This window comes from Theropithecus gelada, chromosome 5 (assembly GCF_003255815.1).
Source record: "Theropithecus gelada isolate Dixy chromosome 5, Tgel_1.0, whole genome shotgun sequence".
In the NCBI taxonomy this organism is placed as follows: domain Eukaryota; kingdom Metazoa; phylum Chordata; class Mammalia; order Primates; family Cercopithecidae; genus Theropithecus; species Theropithecus gelada.
The window spans coordinates 148,613,477-148,631,626 of NC_037672.1; the positions used below are offsets into that span (position 1 = coordinate 148,613,477).

The 18,150-nt window shown below is 41.5% G+C and overlaps 1 protein-coding gene across 1 annotated transcript in view; it reads left to right on the top strand.

The window, feature by feature from the left end:
* FAM160A1 (family with sequence similarity 160 member A1) overlaps positions 1–18,150 on the top strand; it is a 263,667-nt gene that overhangs the window by 237,578 nt on the left and 7,939 nt on the right. Inside the window, exons 9-11 of the mRNA XM_025385547.1 lie at positions 2,036–2,115; positions 9,875–10,065; positions 12,767–13,903. Of these exons, the coding sequence (XP_025241332.1) occupies positions 2,036–2,115; positions 9,875–10,065; positions 12,767–13,903 (1,408 nt within the window). The remainder of the gene's footprint in view (positions 1–2,035; positions 2,116–9,874; positions 10,066–12,766; positions 13,904–18,150) is intronic.

Sequence of the window (18,150 nt, forward strand, 5' to 3'; positions counted from 1 at the left end):
TTTAAATTAAAGAAGACCTAAATAAAAGGAAAACATCCCATGTTCATAGACCAGAAGACTTAATATTGTTAATATAGGAATACTCCACAAATCGATCTACCGTTTCAGTGTTTTTCTATAAAACTCCTATCTGGCCTATTTGTTGAAATAGATAAGCTGACTCTAAAATTCATATGGAAATGCAGTGGACCCAGAATAGTCAAAACAAACTTGAAGAAACGAGTTGGAGAACTCAGCGTACCTGGTTTCAAAACTTTCTACAAAGCTACAGTAATCAAAGCAGTGTGGTGCAGGATACACATACAGATCAGTGGAACAGAATTGAAAATCCGGAAATAAGCTCATATATCCATGGTCAATTAGTTTTCAAGGAAATTTCAAGACCACTCAGTGGGAGAAAGAATAGTCTTTTTAACAAATGGTTCTAAGACAATCAGATATCCACGTGCAAAATAATAGGGCTGAATCCACACCTCATGCCATATGCAGAAATTAACTCAAAATGGACCAGAGACCTAAATGTAAGAGCTAAAACTATAAAACTCTTAGAAGAAATCGTAAGAGTAAATCCTTGTAGCCTTGTCCGTGTTTTCTTAGATATGACACCAAAAGCATGAATGACAACAAATGAAAAAATTGATAAATTGGAAATTATCAAAATTAAAAACTTTTGCCTTCAAGGGACAACAACAAGAACTTGAAAAGAAAATTCACAGAATGGTAGGAAATTTTTGCAAGTCATATATCTGATAAGGTATTTGTACACAGAATAAACAACTCCTACAACTCAATAATAAAAAGACAAACACCCTGCGGCTCACCCTTAACAGTGAGGGGTCCAGGTTACTATGAAGTCTGATAAATTAACAGTGATTTGCAGGGGTTACTGTGGCAATGGATAAGAAGGAAACCTAACTGGGTTGGGGAAAGGAGGTGTTGGATGGTAATATTGTGAGACAGAACAGAAAGATTTCTTAAGGGAGGTGAGGCCTAAGTTAAGACTTTGAGAATAGATAGGAGTTAGCCTGTTGGAGGAGTCAGGAAAAGCCATTGCATTTAATGGAACCACAAGTGCAAAGACTTGGAATGGTAACAGGGTATGTTGCTTCTAGCTAACTACACGTATATGACCTGCCCTGAGGATAAGAGATGTTTTGGGTTAGGCTAAGTACAGCTCTTTCTTTACAGCATTGTTGTGGATTTCATTGGCCAGATTTTAAGCCCAATTGCCTAGAAAACAGACTAGCATTTACTCTACAAAGAGTGAGACCTTAAAATTACTTAAATGGGCCAGTAGATTGATAAAAGCTTACTCTCAAAAGGGTGCAAAGATTTTACAATACACCTTTGGGCATCTCCCCTATTTGGCAGTTTACCTTTTCTTTTTGGAAATCAGCATTGATAGAATTCTTGTTTTTTTAAAGAACTTTTTAGAAAAGAACATTATCTCACCCTCAGCACAATGGGAAATGGAACCAAGGAAAATGTTTGCCCCAAAGCCAAGAGAGGAGCTGAGCTTGAGGCTAAGAACTCTGAAGGGAGACTTGGCTAGGTTATATACAATTTTCCCTGAGCCCTGTCTTGTAAATAACTAATGTTTGAAAAATAACTCAGGCAAACAAATTACCTAAATAGGAGAGTGTGTGTGTGTGTGTGTGTGTGTGTGTGTGTGTGTGTGAGAGAGAGAGAGAGAGAGAGAGAGAGAGAGAATTGGAGAATTGTAGGGAGAATGTTTGTCTGGATCTTTAAAAGCTGGAAATACGAGCCCAGGCATTTTTGCAGGAAGATAATTCTGCACAGTGGCATAATTCCAGACACTGGCTTTCTAATCAAATCCTATGGGAGAATTGATATCCTGAATACACATTCTCTCTGGCAGCAGCATGCTTTTTATCAAAACTGCTAAAAAAAAAAAAAAAAAAAAAAAAAAAAAAAAGGCCCATTTTATTTTGTAATTCTGATTTATTTACCATCTGTGGGGAGTGGAGTTATCGTTCCAGCATCTGAACTAGAATGTGTGTCTCTTGTTTCCCAGCTTTGTGTGGTGTCCCTGGCATTATTCAGAACTCTCATTGGTTTACATTGTGAAGATGTGATGTTACAGCTAGTTCTAAGGTGAGTTGCCTTTTTTGTTTCCTTTAAAGAAAAATTCACTTTATACTTTATATTACTTTCTATTCATATACTTTATATGACTTTGGTCATATAAGCTAAATAGGGGCCATGCATCTAAGGAAGAAAATTATCAAGAACATTAATTTGTGTTTTGCATTGTTTCCCAAGGTTAATTTTATTTGTACTATTAAAAGTTTGTCGAGGGCCATATGCATTATATTGTAAATATGCTCCTGGAAATTATAGATAGAATGCTTGAAAATGTTCAGAAGTATTATAAAAGCTATTCTGGTCTGTGGCTGAACGTCTTTCTCCTGAAGTACATTTATAGGGGACTTTTGCTATTAAAAGGAAGTTTTCCAAATATAAAATGCTTTTGATATATAATTTCTTTGATTTATGCTTTGATAATGGTACACACACAGTGTTTACCCTCTGATCTGTGAGTATATTTCAGTTAAATTCAGTAAAAATTTGATGAGTATTTGCTGTGAACTGAGGACTTATATACAAGGTAGCAAAGGTTTGTCCTTTGGACAGAAGTACAGGTGGGAAAGGTTTTATGAAGTGGCTGGGATTTGAAGATGAGTATTAGGAGTCAAAGTGCACAGCTATTAAGAAGACAGTCATTTGGCAATTTAATAGGGAACTCAGGTACACCAAATCTTGTCTTGGCCCAGCAATACCTCTTCTTCTCCAGAACCTGTGAGAAGCATCTGTTTTTGTGAAGGAAAGCAATGATGCTTCCTTATTAGCTCATGATTTAGCTCTGAATCTCTGCACAGAACTCTAGAAACCCCTGGTTAGACCATGGTGCACGTCTTTCCTTCTTTTTGGTAAACCCAGATCCTGAACCTTGGAGTTGACTACTCTGGTGAAACCCTACCCCAGCACTGCAAGAAGCGGACCCAGAGAGAATGTGGTCCCAAAGCTGAGAGAGGAGCGAAGGGCTAGGGCTGAGAGGAGCTCCGAGTTGCGAGGGTTTGTGCTCTTACATGCTCTTCTGGTGGTGTGGAAGCAAAAATGAAAAAGTGGGACTACCCGGGTCCTCTGGCATGCACTCCCTGCTCCTCCTTCCTTAGTGGACTTCCTGACCCTTCATTGGAGCAGTCCTGGGGAATAAGAGTGGGTGCTAACTTTGAGACCACTTTGCTTGAGGAGTGGTGCCGTGCAGGCATAACATCTTGCAAAAGAGAATGATTACAAAACGACTCTGAAAAAGCTGGTGGTGGCCTATTGTGGAGGGCCTTACAGAATTGTCGGGAGAGTATCACCTATTAGATTTTTAAGTTTAAAAGAGCTTTTGAACTTTTTAGGGTTTTAGATTAGGTCATCAGTAACTAATCTTAAGGATTAGCAGAAAACAAATCCAATCTTAAAGAAACACCCTGGATAGTCTGGGTAGAGCATTAGTTATCTGCCCTAAAAGGATTATGTTAGCTCCTCATCAAGCCTCTACTGATATATGACAGAATGCATTAGCAAGGCCTGAATGAAATCCGGAACAACTTGGCAAAGCCGTTTTTACTGCCCAAAGAACCAGGCTTTTACTCCAAAGTGGGTAAAACCTGATGGTATTTAAATGTTAAATTCTTAAATACTGCTTCTTTGATGATAGGAAAACCAGCTGTCTTTTTTCAGTGTACTTGGAAGCCTGGCCTTGGTCTGGAGGTGCAGAGCTTCCCAGCTGTGGGTCACCAGGTCAGATTTAGTCCAGGTGATGGAAGCTCTTGCTTGCTGGCTGTTCAGTGACCTTTACAAGGTGAGCACTAATCACCCTTTTACTGCTCATATAGTGGTGGTGGTTGTGTTAAAAAAGTATCCTCAGAGATGGCATCAGTAATGGCTTCTCTGGAGACCCAGACTTGTACCTTATAAAGATGAAGAGATCAGCTCATGGTTGAAATACATAAATGTTCAAGTCAGGGCTAGTCATTTCTAGGGTGGGTGAGGACAAATATCCCAGGGAAGTGCCTGAATGTTATGTTATCACAAGTTCTGAATGGAATAATGAAAAAAAAAAAACCAGTGCCAGACCTGAGGTTAGGACATGGGCTTGACTGCCTGGTCCTAGGCTCTCTGGGCCTAAGTTTCTTTAATGAGGATGATAGTGACAATAATAATAATATAGTTACTCTTAATTGAATACTTCCTCTGTTTCTAATTCTGCGGTACTGCTTGAGGGGTTCCACCAGGAGAGAAACTGAGAGGACATACACAGAAGTCGATTGGGCACATAATAGGCATGGAAGAAACCACTGGCTCCTGGTCTCCTTCTTCTGCACTGCTGATGTGACTCAGCCTGTTTTGGTTTTGGAATATGCTACCTCATAAGGTTATTGGGAGGATCAACTGTGGTATGTCTGTGAAGATGTTTTGAAATGTTGTAAAGCAAGGTTCTGTAACCTTTGGCCTGCGGGCCGCATGTATGGGGCCCAACACAAATTTGTAAACATTCTTAAAACATTATGAGATTTTTTTTGCAATTCTTTTTTTCTTTTAGCTATCATTAGTGCTAGTGTATTTTATATGTGGCCCAAGACAATTCTTCTTCTTCCAGTGTGGCCCAGGGAAATCAAAAAATTAGACACCCCTGCTGTAAGGTATAACACACATTTAAGGGAGGGAACTTTCTAGAAAGGACATTTTAAACTAATGAAAATAATTTTTTCCCGATTTAGAATCTGTGCAAAAAGCAAAGCCAATAAAAAAAATTTATTCTTCAAGTCATTTGAACATTATTTTAAGAGACATAAAAAATGGATTTATAATCTGTCCTTTTTGTTTGCTGCTGCCACTGCAGTCATTTGAATAAACATGATAAACTTGCAGATCTGAGAGGCAGTAGAGCAATGAAGATTATGTGACTGCGTTTAATGAAAGTATTTGTTATGTGATAAATAAATAATAACTATATGTCAATTTTTGTTACAACCCAAATACTCATAAATACCAACATTTCAAAATGATGATCCATTTGTAACAGATACTAGTTTCTTCATTTGACAAAATATCAGAAAAGTGAGTTGAAATAAGGTATCCCCAAAGACAAGATATTTTAGTGAGCAGAAAACCAAGGAGAAATTGTCCACCTCCACGGATATGACATATGATAGGCCAAAGGCAGGCAGGAAATGCTGACAAGCAGTGAGGTAACAAATATCTGCCATGCTCCTGGAACCTCCCAGTTGAGACAAAATTTAATTGCTTAATACATTGAATGCTATATCTGAATATTCTGGTTAGAGAGTTTTTTTCAGAAGTACTGGTCCATTGTCAGGTTTATGAACTGCCTTGCCTGTTGTGTTCAGATAGAGGTTGTTTTGCCTGAAGAGAAGCTGTATGTATACTTTAGGAACATTTTCATTTTGCATAGGAGTTAGGGGTCTGGAGGAAAGGAAAAAAAAAAACCCAAAAACCCATAAAGCCTGCCAGCCTAGGGGAAAATGAATAGGAGAAATATGGCCAGAACTTCTTTGAATCACAAATGATCTTTTTGAATTCACTAACATTGCTTTGTAGATTTTGGTCTATGGGTGCATTGTTGGAGTTATCATCTCAGAAGAAGTGCTTCACTTAGCTCATTGTACTTCCCTGCCTTGTTTTGCTTGTGTTTATGGTCAGTGTAGCATAGGGCAATATGTGTGCTTTGTTATCAGCTGATTGTCACTGAATATTTTAGAAGTGATGATGGTTTAATTTAATGACCAATATCCAAGAAAATAAGAAATAGGCTCAGGATTATAGAGGGTTGGAGAAATAGTGAAAATCAGGGAGGACAATATGTATGATATATATATGATACATATTTTATGTATATATTAGATATATTTTTTCTTTTTTTCCTTCTGTGTTGGGGCATGGCTTTGCAAAATCTGGACCTCTGAAGTCAGATATTTATTAGTCTCTGATTATTTTTATAGTTTCATGAATTTAAATTCTCAAATAAAATATAGTATAAATGAAAAGATAGTTTGAGGATAAATACCTATGCTAAATTCATAAGTGATTTTTCCGCTATTGGCAGCCAATTCATCTTGATATTTGACATTTGGGGATATTCTGGCATTTATTCTATTTCTAATCTTTTCCTGTGAGTGATGAAAAGACAGACCGAGGGGCACGGTCTTTTTTTTCTATTCTTTCTTCTGGAATGATCCTTCATTTTAAAGATACAGCAGAACCACTGCTTTTTTTCTTTTCTTTTGAAAATTGATGTATAATAGTTGCACATATTTTTGGGGTACACATGATATTTTGATGCATGTGTGCACTGTGTAATAATCAAATCGGGATCATTAGGATATCTATCATGTCAAGCATTTATCTTTTCTTTGCGTTGCGTTGGGAACATTACAATTATTTTCTTCTATCTATTTTGAAATATACAATAAATTATTGTCAACTGTAACTTCTCTACTGTACTATTAAATACTAGCGCTCTGTGTAGCTGTATTTTTGTACCCCTTAACTAACTTCTTCCGCCTTCCCTTCCCAGCCTCTGTAACCACCATTCTGCTCCCTACTTCTGTGAGATTCACTTTTGTAGCTCCCACGCATGAGTGAGAACATGCGATATTTGTCTTTGTGTGCCTGGCTTATTTAACTTAATATAATGACCTCTGAGAACCACCATTCAGAATACCCTGGGCTATTCATTTGAATACACTCCCCATTTCCTGTTTCGTAGACTCTTTCTTTCTTTTTTTTTTTTTTTTTTTTTTTTGAGACGGAGTCTCACTCTGCCGCCCAGGTTGGAGTGCAATGGCCGGATCTCGGCTCACTGCAAGCTCCGCCTCCCGGGTTCAAGCCATTCTCCTGCCTCAGCCTCCCGAGTAGCTGGGACTACAGGCCCCCGCCACCGCACCCGGCTAGTTTTTTGTATTTTTTAGTAGAGACGGGGTTTCACCGTGTTAGCCAGGATGGTTTCGATCTCCTGACCTCGTGATCCGCCCGTCTCGGCCTCCCAAAGTGCTGGGATTACAGGCTTGAGCCACCGCGCCCGGCCTCTTTCTTTCAACCAATAGGGGATCTCCGTTAATTTGATCTATTCAGAAGAAAATTTTTAGTTTCTACTGAAAGCATGTATTTGTAAAGTTGCAATTCCCCAATAAGTCTTTGTTCTAATATAGTTTCAAGCTACCCACTGGTGATATTTGATAAATAGCTTTATTAGCTTTGATCCAGTGTTCCATTTTTAATACTTCAAAGAATAAAAATCTATGAATATCAACTTAAATCATAAAATATGCTTAGTTTGAGCCATAAGCAGTCATTGCTGTTCCAGCAGTATATAAAAGCATCGAAGCAGTTTATTTCTTAAATAATTAATGACCAAAATAAGGATACAATAAATCCTGTGTAATCGGAATTTCTCTAGGCCTCACCAGCCTATGGGAAGAGTTCACATCAATGGCTACAGGACAGGTTTTTCCAGCTCTGACCCCAGCCACCTCATAGAAAACCTTGGACCCGCCCCTAAACCCCCAACCTAACACAAAAGTATCACCCATCACTTCTAGGGATCACCAAGTGAGAAATCTTTTTTGTTTCTCTGTTTTTGTTTTTTAGAGACAGGATCTCACTCTGTCCCCCAGGCTGGAGTGCAGTGGTGTAGTCATTGCACACTGCAGCCTCTACATCCTGGGCTCAAGTGATCCTCCCACCTCAGCCTCCCGACTAGCTGGGACTACAGGTGCACACCACTACACTCGGCTAACTCTTCTATGTTTTATAGAAACAGGATCTTGCTGTGTTGCTCAGGCTGGTTTTGAACTCTTGGCCTCAAGCAGTCCTCCCACCTTAGCTTCCCAAAATGCTGGGATTGCAGGTATGAGGCACTGTACCCCACCCCCAAATGAGGAGTCTTACATATATGCATGAACAAATCTCCCACCATGGTTGCCACAGCAGCATCAGCCATGGTCCCCTCTCCTGCTCCGATCCCTTTCGTTGCTGCTACCTTCCCTTCCCACCCCCCAACCCACTGCCCCTGTTCCTGCTGTGTACCCCGGCACCTTCCTGTGGTGCTAGAGCAGCATTGCCTTCTCTGGGTGCCCACTGGGGTCCAGCTGTGCTTTGTTCACAGCTGGCAGGTTCACACAGAGGTGGGAGAATGCTTCTCTCTCCTGTGTTATTTCTGGTTACCAGAGCGTCTCTACTCACAGATATCCTTGTGGAAAAGAGCTCCTTTATTTTCTGCCTGCAACATCCATTTTTCCTCATTGCTAAATTCCCCAAAACTAAACCAAGAATCAGAACAGGCTTGCCTCCTGTTCCGTACTTTCCTTTTTGTTCTTGTAACCTTCTACTTTCATGAAACTGCACTTATGAAAACAGATGCCACCACATCAGACCTGCAGGGTGTGTCTGGTTCTTACTGATAGCAGGTTCACAATATATATCTGCCCATGGGGACAGTGGGAGGAGGGGATGAGGACCGCCTTACCTAGATGGTTTGCCTTTTCTGAGAACTGAAGGTTAAGTGGCAAGTTTGCCATATCATACCTGGAAAGTATTATTAAAACCTTCAGTATCAAGTAGCACAAAGAGAACAGAATCTTTCTTCCCTCTCTGACTCTGGTTCTTGCGGTGGATTAGTTGTGAATATCAACTTAGGTTTTCCTCATTTGGATCAGCAGGAGGTGTGGGAGATGGTTGAATGTTTACAGGCCTGAAGACATGTCCTGAAAGTCGTACTTTTTATCTTTTTTTAATGAAAAGCTTAATCTTATCTTGTTTTTCTCTGCACTGCTTCTTTCTCAAATGCCGAATACCGAAGTAAAAACATGCTGGCTGATTGAAGGGTTGTGATTGTTCACATAAGGGCTTGGGCTCATCTGTAATTGGCTCCTGCACATGTATGTGATGCTGGGCTCTGGCTATAAGTTCTTTATCCCATTTGCTCCATTTTGTTTAAATAAGCAGTATGTTTTTTTCCCCTGTTAAGAAAAGAAGTCATTTAAACACACTTTATTCTAGCCATGAAGCCCACTGATGTGCTCCAGGTGTGTCAGAAATGGTTGCTCAGGTTTTCTTGTCCCCAGGTTCATAATGATACTAAGATGCTTTTGATCACCAACCAAAAGTGTTTTGTGTGAAATGGGGCCCAGTGATCCTCAATGAGTCATTTTCCATTATATTTTCTCCTGGTCACCCGTGAGAATGTAAAGAAAAGGTTTACACTATGGGGTGGTTGTTTGCTGTTGCCATTCAGTGCCTGCGATGAGCCAGAGTTTCTGGGATTATAAGAGAAATGATCGAAGCAACTCCTTGCTGTGGTAGCACATTATATTGAGGAGGTAGACACTGAAGTAATCGTGATACAAGGTAATAGTGCTTAATAGAGGCCCACGAGCATAGTGGAGGGAGGGATTAGCTCCCTCTCAAAGAAGGTGACACTGAAGCTGGACTTTGTAGAATGAAAGGCATTGGTCAGGCAGAGAAAAGGGGAAATCTCAGGCCAGGTAAAGGTGACAGTGGGCACAAAGGCATGGAAGTGAAGAGGGATCATTTAAGAGATGCAGAAGTTCCTGGAGACTAAATTGTAGAGAACATTAAGTACTTTGTAAAGAGGATGTTCTTTCAGAAGAAATTAAGCTAGGGAGTAAACCCTGGTGGCTGATGAAATGATCAGTTGAGAGCTGGGAGAGGATGAGTCTGCCCCTGGCCACAAGGAGTCCCTGTTATGGTTTAGTTAGTCCCAGTAATGGTTCAAGACATTGCAGAGACCAAACGCTGGTTCTTTTTGTCATTCTAGGTATCTGATCCCCTGCAATCACATGATGCTGAGTCAGAGGTGGGCTGTGAAGGAGAGAGACTGTTACTCTGTTTCTGCGGCCAAGCTGCTTGCCTTGACTCCTGTCTGCTGCTCCAGCGGGATCACTCTGACGCTGGGGAACCAAGAGAGGGATTATATTCTCTGGTCGAAGTGTATGCATGACACTTCAGGTAGGAACTCGCTAGTGATGATCTTTAAACCAAAGGATGCCATTTCATCTCGCCTTGGGATGTGTGTCCCTTTGGGTGGACAGGGAATTATGTAGTGGGTCCCATTTTTTTTATGAATGACTAGTTGGGATCCTTTTCTGCTTTGTAAGGAGTTATGGACACGTTGTAATCAGTGTTCATTGACGTGCCCAGACATTACGTAGTGTTGCCAGATCTTTATTTTATGTGGACTTTCTAGTGGGATCCTCAGAGTCAAAATGTGAAAACGTGTGCTAGCTTGTCTTCGGAAACAAGACAGGGGTGAGAGGTGTGGAGATGGCTATTACTGAGACAGAATCAGCCCTTATTTTAATTTCTAAAATGAGCCACTTATAGAAATCTGTCATAAGGATTTACATATTATTGTATATGACTATAAAACTTGAAATTTGTGATATGACAGCGGAATCGCATGCATTTGATTGACCTAATGAGGAAGGCTGCCATAAACACTTTACAGGGGTTATGATGCTCGGTGCTATTTGCCAGCTATGGTTCCCCTCATACAAGCAAAATTGAAATGGCCATCTCTGTCAACCTTGGCTCTCTGGCAGGCAGCTGGAGCAAGGGGGCATTTGTGTATCTTTGATGGTCATATGGCTGTTTCAATTCAGGAACTTTCTGCATGTCCTGTGACCACTAGGAAATCCCCAGTCCTGGTGTTGAGTCAAGCGTTTCCAGTTTGTATTCTGATATCCATGCCAACAATGTCATTCTGTCCACCTAGCTATAATTTTCTTAGATAAAGTGTATTTAAAAGCTGGGTTACTTGACTAAGAAAATGTCAGTATGTTTGATATTAATGTAATTTGTAGAGATTAAGGTTGTCTTACTGATTCTTTGTCTTTATATAAAGATGCATGGAAATTAGCAATTTATGTAATTTAATTGTATTTTCCTATTAGGCAGGTTAGTATGGATATTTTGTATTTTCATACCTAAAAATTGTTTTAAAAACATATTTAAAAATTGATGTCTTTTCTAAATTTACTATGAAAGTTTTTTCAAGAATGATTCTGTGGCTAGCCTTGCCTCAGAATTCAAAATTCAAGTTAAACCTATGATTCTCCATAACTTGCCAACTTCTTTCCCTGTGTGATCACTTTTAATGCTTTGAAGAAGGTAGTATTCCCATTTTACAGATGAATAAACAAACTCAGAGAGGAATTGACTTGTTCATGGTTATACAGCTAAGTAGGTTCTCTGGTTCCAGATTCCATGTTCTTTCTACTCTCCTGCCCCTGGAATTGCCTTACAGCAGATAAATGCCCTAATGGATGTGTGGTGACATAGCTAGCTAGCTAGCCAGAGTAATTACTGTACAGGGGTAAATAATTTTCCCAAGAAAGTAGCAGAGCCAAAATTCAGGTTCTGCATCTTGGTTCTGTGTCTTGGTTCTACTACTTTCTTGGGCAAATTACTTAAGTTTTCTAAATTTTTTTTCTTATCTGTAAAATAGTACCTACTTCAAAGGGTTATTCTCAGGAAAGCAAGTGAAGACATGTAAAGCTCTTAGAAGACTGCCTGGCATGTAGTAAGTGCACAATAAATATTGCTAGTAGTAGTATTTGATGTCTTTTTACATAACATAGATAAGAGATAAACACTAACGTTTTAGCAGTAGAGCTGTAAAATATGAATTATGTCTACCCTAATGCCCTGGAAATGGGTATTCTTAAAGGCTCAATTCTGACCCAGTCTGGTAGAGATTTAGAGCATGAAGAGACGTGAGGCTTGCAAAGATGTGGCACTGAAGTAAGAATGGAGGTCGGTGTGAAATTGCCTGTGCTTGAATTGTGGCTCTTCCACAATTTGGGTTGGGCATTCTTTCATCTCTGAGCCTCAATTTCTTTATCTGAAAATGGAGAAAATAATATCTACCATACAGGATCATTGGGAGAATTAACTTAGATAGCATTGATAAAGCACCTGCATCATACTAGATGTTTAAGAAATGATAGACTATATATTTTTCCCTCAGTCTTTTTCTTTTGAGGGAAAATGTAAACTTATAGGAAGATATTTTCACAGCTATTTCAGTAGTGAAGTTGGAACTTTTAACATCAAAGGCAGTCATGGTAACATGAGCAGCATTCTTAGGTTAAAATGACTTTTGTAGTGAATATGATTTTACTTTAAGAGACCATTTGATAATATCAGCATCCTCGATAGTCCCCAGGAAGGCAGAATGAGTTAATAGGCTTTTCTAAAAACCCAGGATTTTTCTACAAAAAGTCTGGTTCTCAAATTCATGGATTATCAGCCTTCCACTTTAGATTCAAAGTAAAAAACTTTAAGGTTATTACTCTGTGGCAGGTACTGTATCAGGTGTATTACCTAATTTAATCCTCTCAACAACCTGAGAGATTGCTATCATCAGCTCTTCTTTCTCTAATGACTCGTACCAGATAATAGATTTCCATTGGCTATAGCCACTATTGACTGGCTATATTGGTTTTCTATCTTCTGTGAGGGTAGAGTTTCTATTATTAATCTTTCCTTCTTACAATCTAACCATATTATTCAGAGGTTGTTTAATCAGATATAATTAGACCCAAAGTAGCTGGCAAGACACAGTCTTAGCCTAAATGGATCACACCCCCATCCACTACCTTTGTCCCCACACCTCCCTTGTTCTAATGGACCTCTGCCTCCTGTGCAGGACCTGTGGAGTGGCCATTTCCTGAAGCGTTCTCCCCGTCAGCCTGCATTGTGGAGTATGGGAAAGCCTTGGACATCAGCTACCTGCAGTACCTGTGGGAGGCCCACACCAACATCCTCCGCTGCATGAGGGACTGCCGTGTCTGGTCCGCCCTGTATGATGGCGACTCCCCCGACCCTGAGACGTTTCTCCAGGGTCTGACGGAGGAGGGCAGTGTGAGCTCGGCCTGCCCTGTGTTCGGGCTCCCGCAACAATTCCCCAGGAAGACGGGACCTCAGCTAGCTCCCAGAAAGGACAAGAGCCAGACAGAGCTGGAATGGGATGACAGCTATGACACTGGAATCTCCTCAGGGGCTGACATGGGCTCCCCTGGGCCTTATGATGATCTGGAGGTTTCACGCCCCCCAGCACCCATTGATCCCCCAAAACACATCCAGGAGATGAAGAAGAATGCCATCCTGCTCTTCAAAGGGTCCTACATAGAAGAGTCGGACTTTCAGGATGATGTGATGGTGTACAGGCTGTGTGCTGAGAAGGACTCCGAGGACGTGAAGGATTCTCAGGAGGAAGCTGCTAGACCACCAGCTGAAGCCCAGGCTGAAATTCAGAGTGTTTCCATCAACAACGGCTCCCTCCTCAGCACCCAGCCAGCGACAGATTCAGAGGAGGAGTGCAATAGGGACAATTCAGACCCATTTCACAGTGAGCCCATGGAGCCAAAGCAAGAGAGGGAACCTGAAGCAGCCACAGAATCCAACTCAGAGTTAGCATCCCCTGCCCCTGAGGCAGAGGACAGCTCTAACCTGACAGCCGCCAACCCGGAGAGCGAGGATCTCATTGCCCAGTATGACCAAATCATTAAAGAGCTGGATTCCAGCGCCGAGGGCTTGATGGAACAGAATTTCCCCACACCTGATCCCTTGCTTCTCACTAAGGAGGAAGAAGGGAAGGAAGAAGAGAGCAAAGGAGAAAAGGAGGAGGAGGGGAAGAAGGAGCTAGAAGAGGAGGAGGATGACTTTGACTCTTTTATAGCGGAGACACCTGCTGTAGAGACTGTGCTTTCCCCGTTTGTGGGGAGAGAGGAGGCTGCCTTTGCCAGTCGCCATCCCGTGAGGACTCAAAGCACCCCATTCACAGGTGACCATCTTACATTGCTTTGTGGTTTCTGCTTTTGAAAGTACTTGTATGTATTGGAACAGGAAAGTAAGGTAGGCAAAGGTAAGGAATATGATCGGTTTGTCTAACAGAGGGCTGAAAATGTTTTTGTCAAGAGCAAAGAGGGGTGACTTTATTTTTATTTTGCTGTTCTTGCAATGATTATCTTATTTATTTCTCAAGCTAGGGGTTAGATTTTATTACTTAGTAACTTCTTTTGATATGTCAGTGTTAAAATAGTAGGACTGATTAAACCACACAAGAATCCAGACTTCTTATTTAATGACTTCATTTATTCTAGTGTAACTAACTTATTTTTCTCCTTAGCACTTATTTACATTTATTTTTAACAAATGACTGTCTCCCCGAGTAGAATGCATGCTCTGTGAGGGTGGAGCTCTATCTGTAGCACTGGAAGAGTGAACAGAGCACAGAATAGATGCTCAGAGTCCTTGTTGGGTGACAGTAGCTGTGCACACATCAGAGGCATCGGGGTTAGCTGTGCCTTTGCCTGGGAGCTCATTTCAGAGAATCACAAAATCTTTATCCAAAAATAAGTGGAGTGGACCCACATCAACTAAGAGCGCTTTGAAAGAGTGTGTGTGTTCAATGATACACCACCAGCCACAGGTAGAAATCTTGCAAGAGGTAAAGGGATAGGGTAGGATTTACAGATAGGCAGGTTGGGGTGAAGACCTATGATAGAAAACATCATTAAATATTAGCCAACAAAATCTGCATTTACAAATCATGGTGCAATGGGAATCGCCATAGATGAGATGGCATACTAAGCCCAGGGAGGGCCAGGGTGGGACCACTGGATGGTGTTTAGGTAGCAAGGAGAGGGGCTGGAAGATAGTAGCAACGGAGGGCGACAGTGGTTTTGGAGCCAGGCCAGGGGTTGAGTCCTGGCTCTAGCATTTAGCAGCATGTGGCCTTAGCATCCCAGGCCTTCCATTTGCTCCTGTGAGGACTGAATGAGATACTGGGAGGTCATTATTCATTTTATGACAGGTAGCTCCCTGGAGAAGCTTGGTGAGGAGAGACTGTGCTCCTACCTCTTGGAGTAACCCAAAATAGATGATAACAGATTGCCTTCTGGTCCAGCCAGCCAAGTAGGCTTATGTGATTTCAAGGAGCTTTTCCAGCCTCCTCCTCCAATATTTATTCATCTATTTACTGATGCCTGAAGATTTGTATATACAGGAAGAAAGCTTTTAATTCCACAATTAAGGGCTTGCGGTTCTAGTTGAGATAACGTTTCAGTGTGAATGAGTTTTAATTAAAATTCAATCAGTCAGTCAATCATAAGTAAAATGGATTAGATAATCTCATTTTCGCAGTTGATAAGGGGGACAGGGAAGGGGGAGCTGGAAGAGTTCACTTGGAGGGAAAGGGCAGCAGTAACTTGGCATGTCACAGCTTGCCTTCTCGTAGGACATCCGGACTACCCATGGCCATGAAGATTATTCTTTAGAATTCCAGCTTTCTTACAGAGGAGCTTCATTCCTGGGAAATGTGTAAATAGAGGAAAGAAAGTATAGCTCAGGGCAAGGTAAAAAAAAAAAAAAAAGCAAATCCAACAACCAATTAAATAACATCAATATTTTACATATAATACACCTGAGAACTGACAAAACATACTGCAAGCTCTTTGATACATACAGGTAATTGTCACTAAAACCTTCCTTTTTCCTCCTTTGAACCTTGTACACAGCTTTAGGAAACATCTCTCTTCCCATGTATGTCTGCTTTATAGTTTCTGAACTTCTGAGTGTGTTCTGTAGCATTAGGCTTAACTTCTTCTCTCCAGGGCATCTGATTTCCACTGAAATGAGTTCACTTCCCAGCAAAATCAAAGCATTCCATTTGTCTAATTTTATTTATTCATGTGTTCAGCAATCTTTTATTGATCCCCTGATGTTTGGCAGGTGCTATGCTAGGAAATAAGGACACAACATTAAAGGAATTCACAGACTTTCAGAGGAGACCCCAACAAAGAGGTGTACTCTCTTAGTGGGAAATGCATGATTAGTTGTCATATGCCAAGTCCAGTGGGAACCCAGTGAGGGGAGTGGGACTGGCCTCACAGAGGAGAGGGATGGACAGTGCAAGGAAGTCCCCAGGTGAAAGCAGGTGAGAATGATAGTCCAGACAGAGGAGACAGCAGGAGGAGACTGAAGAGCCTGCCAGCCTGTGGGGTGTGACCGCATGGTTTATGTGGGGTGGGGAGGTGGGAGAGAAAGGCAGAAAGCTTGGTTGGTGCCAGCTTATGGAGGGCCTTTGGGCCAAGCTGAGGGATGGAAACCTTGTGCCCTGTCACTGAAGAAGCCCCTGGAGTATAAAGTTGAGGAATGATGTGACTGGATCTGAAAAGGCCAGCTTTGGTAGGAGTGTGTGCTGAGCACTGGAGTGGGGAGAAGTTGGTGCCAGGAAAAACAAGTGAGACACCCTTATTGCCGTGTCAGAATTCAGAATGTGCCAGTGCCTTTATCTAGTCATTCTGTTTCTAGGAATGTCCTCAGAGCTGTATTCACACTGTATGCTGAGGTGTACATACAAGGATGTTCATTGCAGCATTGTTTAGAATAGAAGAAGACTGGAAACAACCCAAATACCCACCGGTGGGAGACTGACTTGCTTGTGCAACACCCTGGCAATCTAATGTTTTGTGGTCCTGAGATGAGCTCTGTATGTGTTGATACGAGGTGTGGTCTCCTGGGTGTATTGTTAAAAATGCTAGGTCTCTCTCTGTCTCTCTCTTTCTGCCTCTCTCTCTCTCTCTCCTTGGCAGGCAAGATAATGTGTTGGGTAAGAGCACTGGAACAGGTGGTGCGAATTAAAATTCTATTATTCAAAGGTGGGTTCACTTAGCATTCTGCCTCCTCTTTAAATGGGGATAAATAGTAAATATACTTCCTAGGGTTGTTTTGAATCTTGAGTGAGTTGATACATGAAAAGTGCTCAGCACACTGCCTGGCAGATAGGATGTGCTTAATAACTGTTTTCAATAATAATTAAATTAAATCTCTATTAACATAGAAATACTGTTGCTGGAGTCCAGACCAGAAATGAGACTGACCTCAGGCAGCGGAGCAGGGGAGGTGGAGCTTCAGGTCCACATCAGGAGATATGTCCAGGGTAGAATTTGCTGAGTGGAGGCACAGAATCGACGGCTGCTCCATTCTTGGACAGGGGAAGTGCAGGAAGAGGGTGCAGGTTCGATGGAGGCAGGGGAACAGCGGAGAGCGGTGAGTGGATGACAGGAGGCACAGTGGAGATAGTCTCAGTGACTTTGAAGAATGTAATACTTTGTGAGGCGGGGAAGTCTATGTGTGCTCCTAGGAGATGTGGGAAGAAAATAAAACCACTGTCTTCCAGACACACCTGCAGCTTCCTGAATTGTGCTGAGTCTTTCGATTTTCGGCTGCTTACCAGATCCCCCTACGCACTTTTTGTTAAGCGGGATTTTTTTTTTTTGTAGTGCTAGAAACTAAGAATAAAGTAGGAATTTGAAAGTTTTAACACATTTTTTATTGCACACGCCCAAGTGATGAGTCATTTAATTAGCGGACACTAATTATAATGTCAAAGTGGACTCCATTTGTATCATTACAGTCTACTGGCCTTGACCTAATAATAGTCTGTCATTCACATAGGTCAATGATGACATCATCTTCCTCTCCACAGGGAATGGGATTCAAGCTTGTGGGAAACCTCCCACTTCACCTCACCCCTTATAGTAGTGATGTCCTGTGGATGGTCTCCCCTGGTCACTGCATGGTCAGCAGTTTAGAGTTTGTAGGATGGCTGGATGTGGCCAGGCACAGTCTGGGACTGGGGAAGAGAAGTTGAGGGATCATTTTAGGGTCATATGTTTTACAGAAGACTCTGGCCACCTAAGTATGTCTTAATTCACCTGCTTTTGCTCCATCTGGAAGGAAATAGATGCTGAGCCAGGGACTGTAGGGGAGCAGGAGAGAGGAAGCTGAGGACAGCAGCCTTCCCCCTCTAGATCTACCTGGAAAGCCAGAATTGTGTTGTGATGCCTTGAGAGTTACCATTGACATTTCTGGGGTTCTTTATGGGAAAACCATTCATTGCTTTCAAACTGGGGTCCCTATCCAGAGTTTCCAAATGTGTTTGGCAAAGTCTCCCAGTTGTTTGTAAGCATCTCCAAAGAGTCTCTATCTGAAGAGTTCATTGACCTCTTATGTCATGGAAAGTGA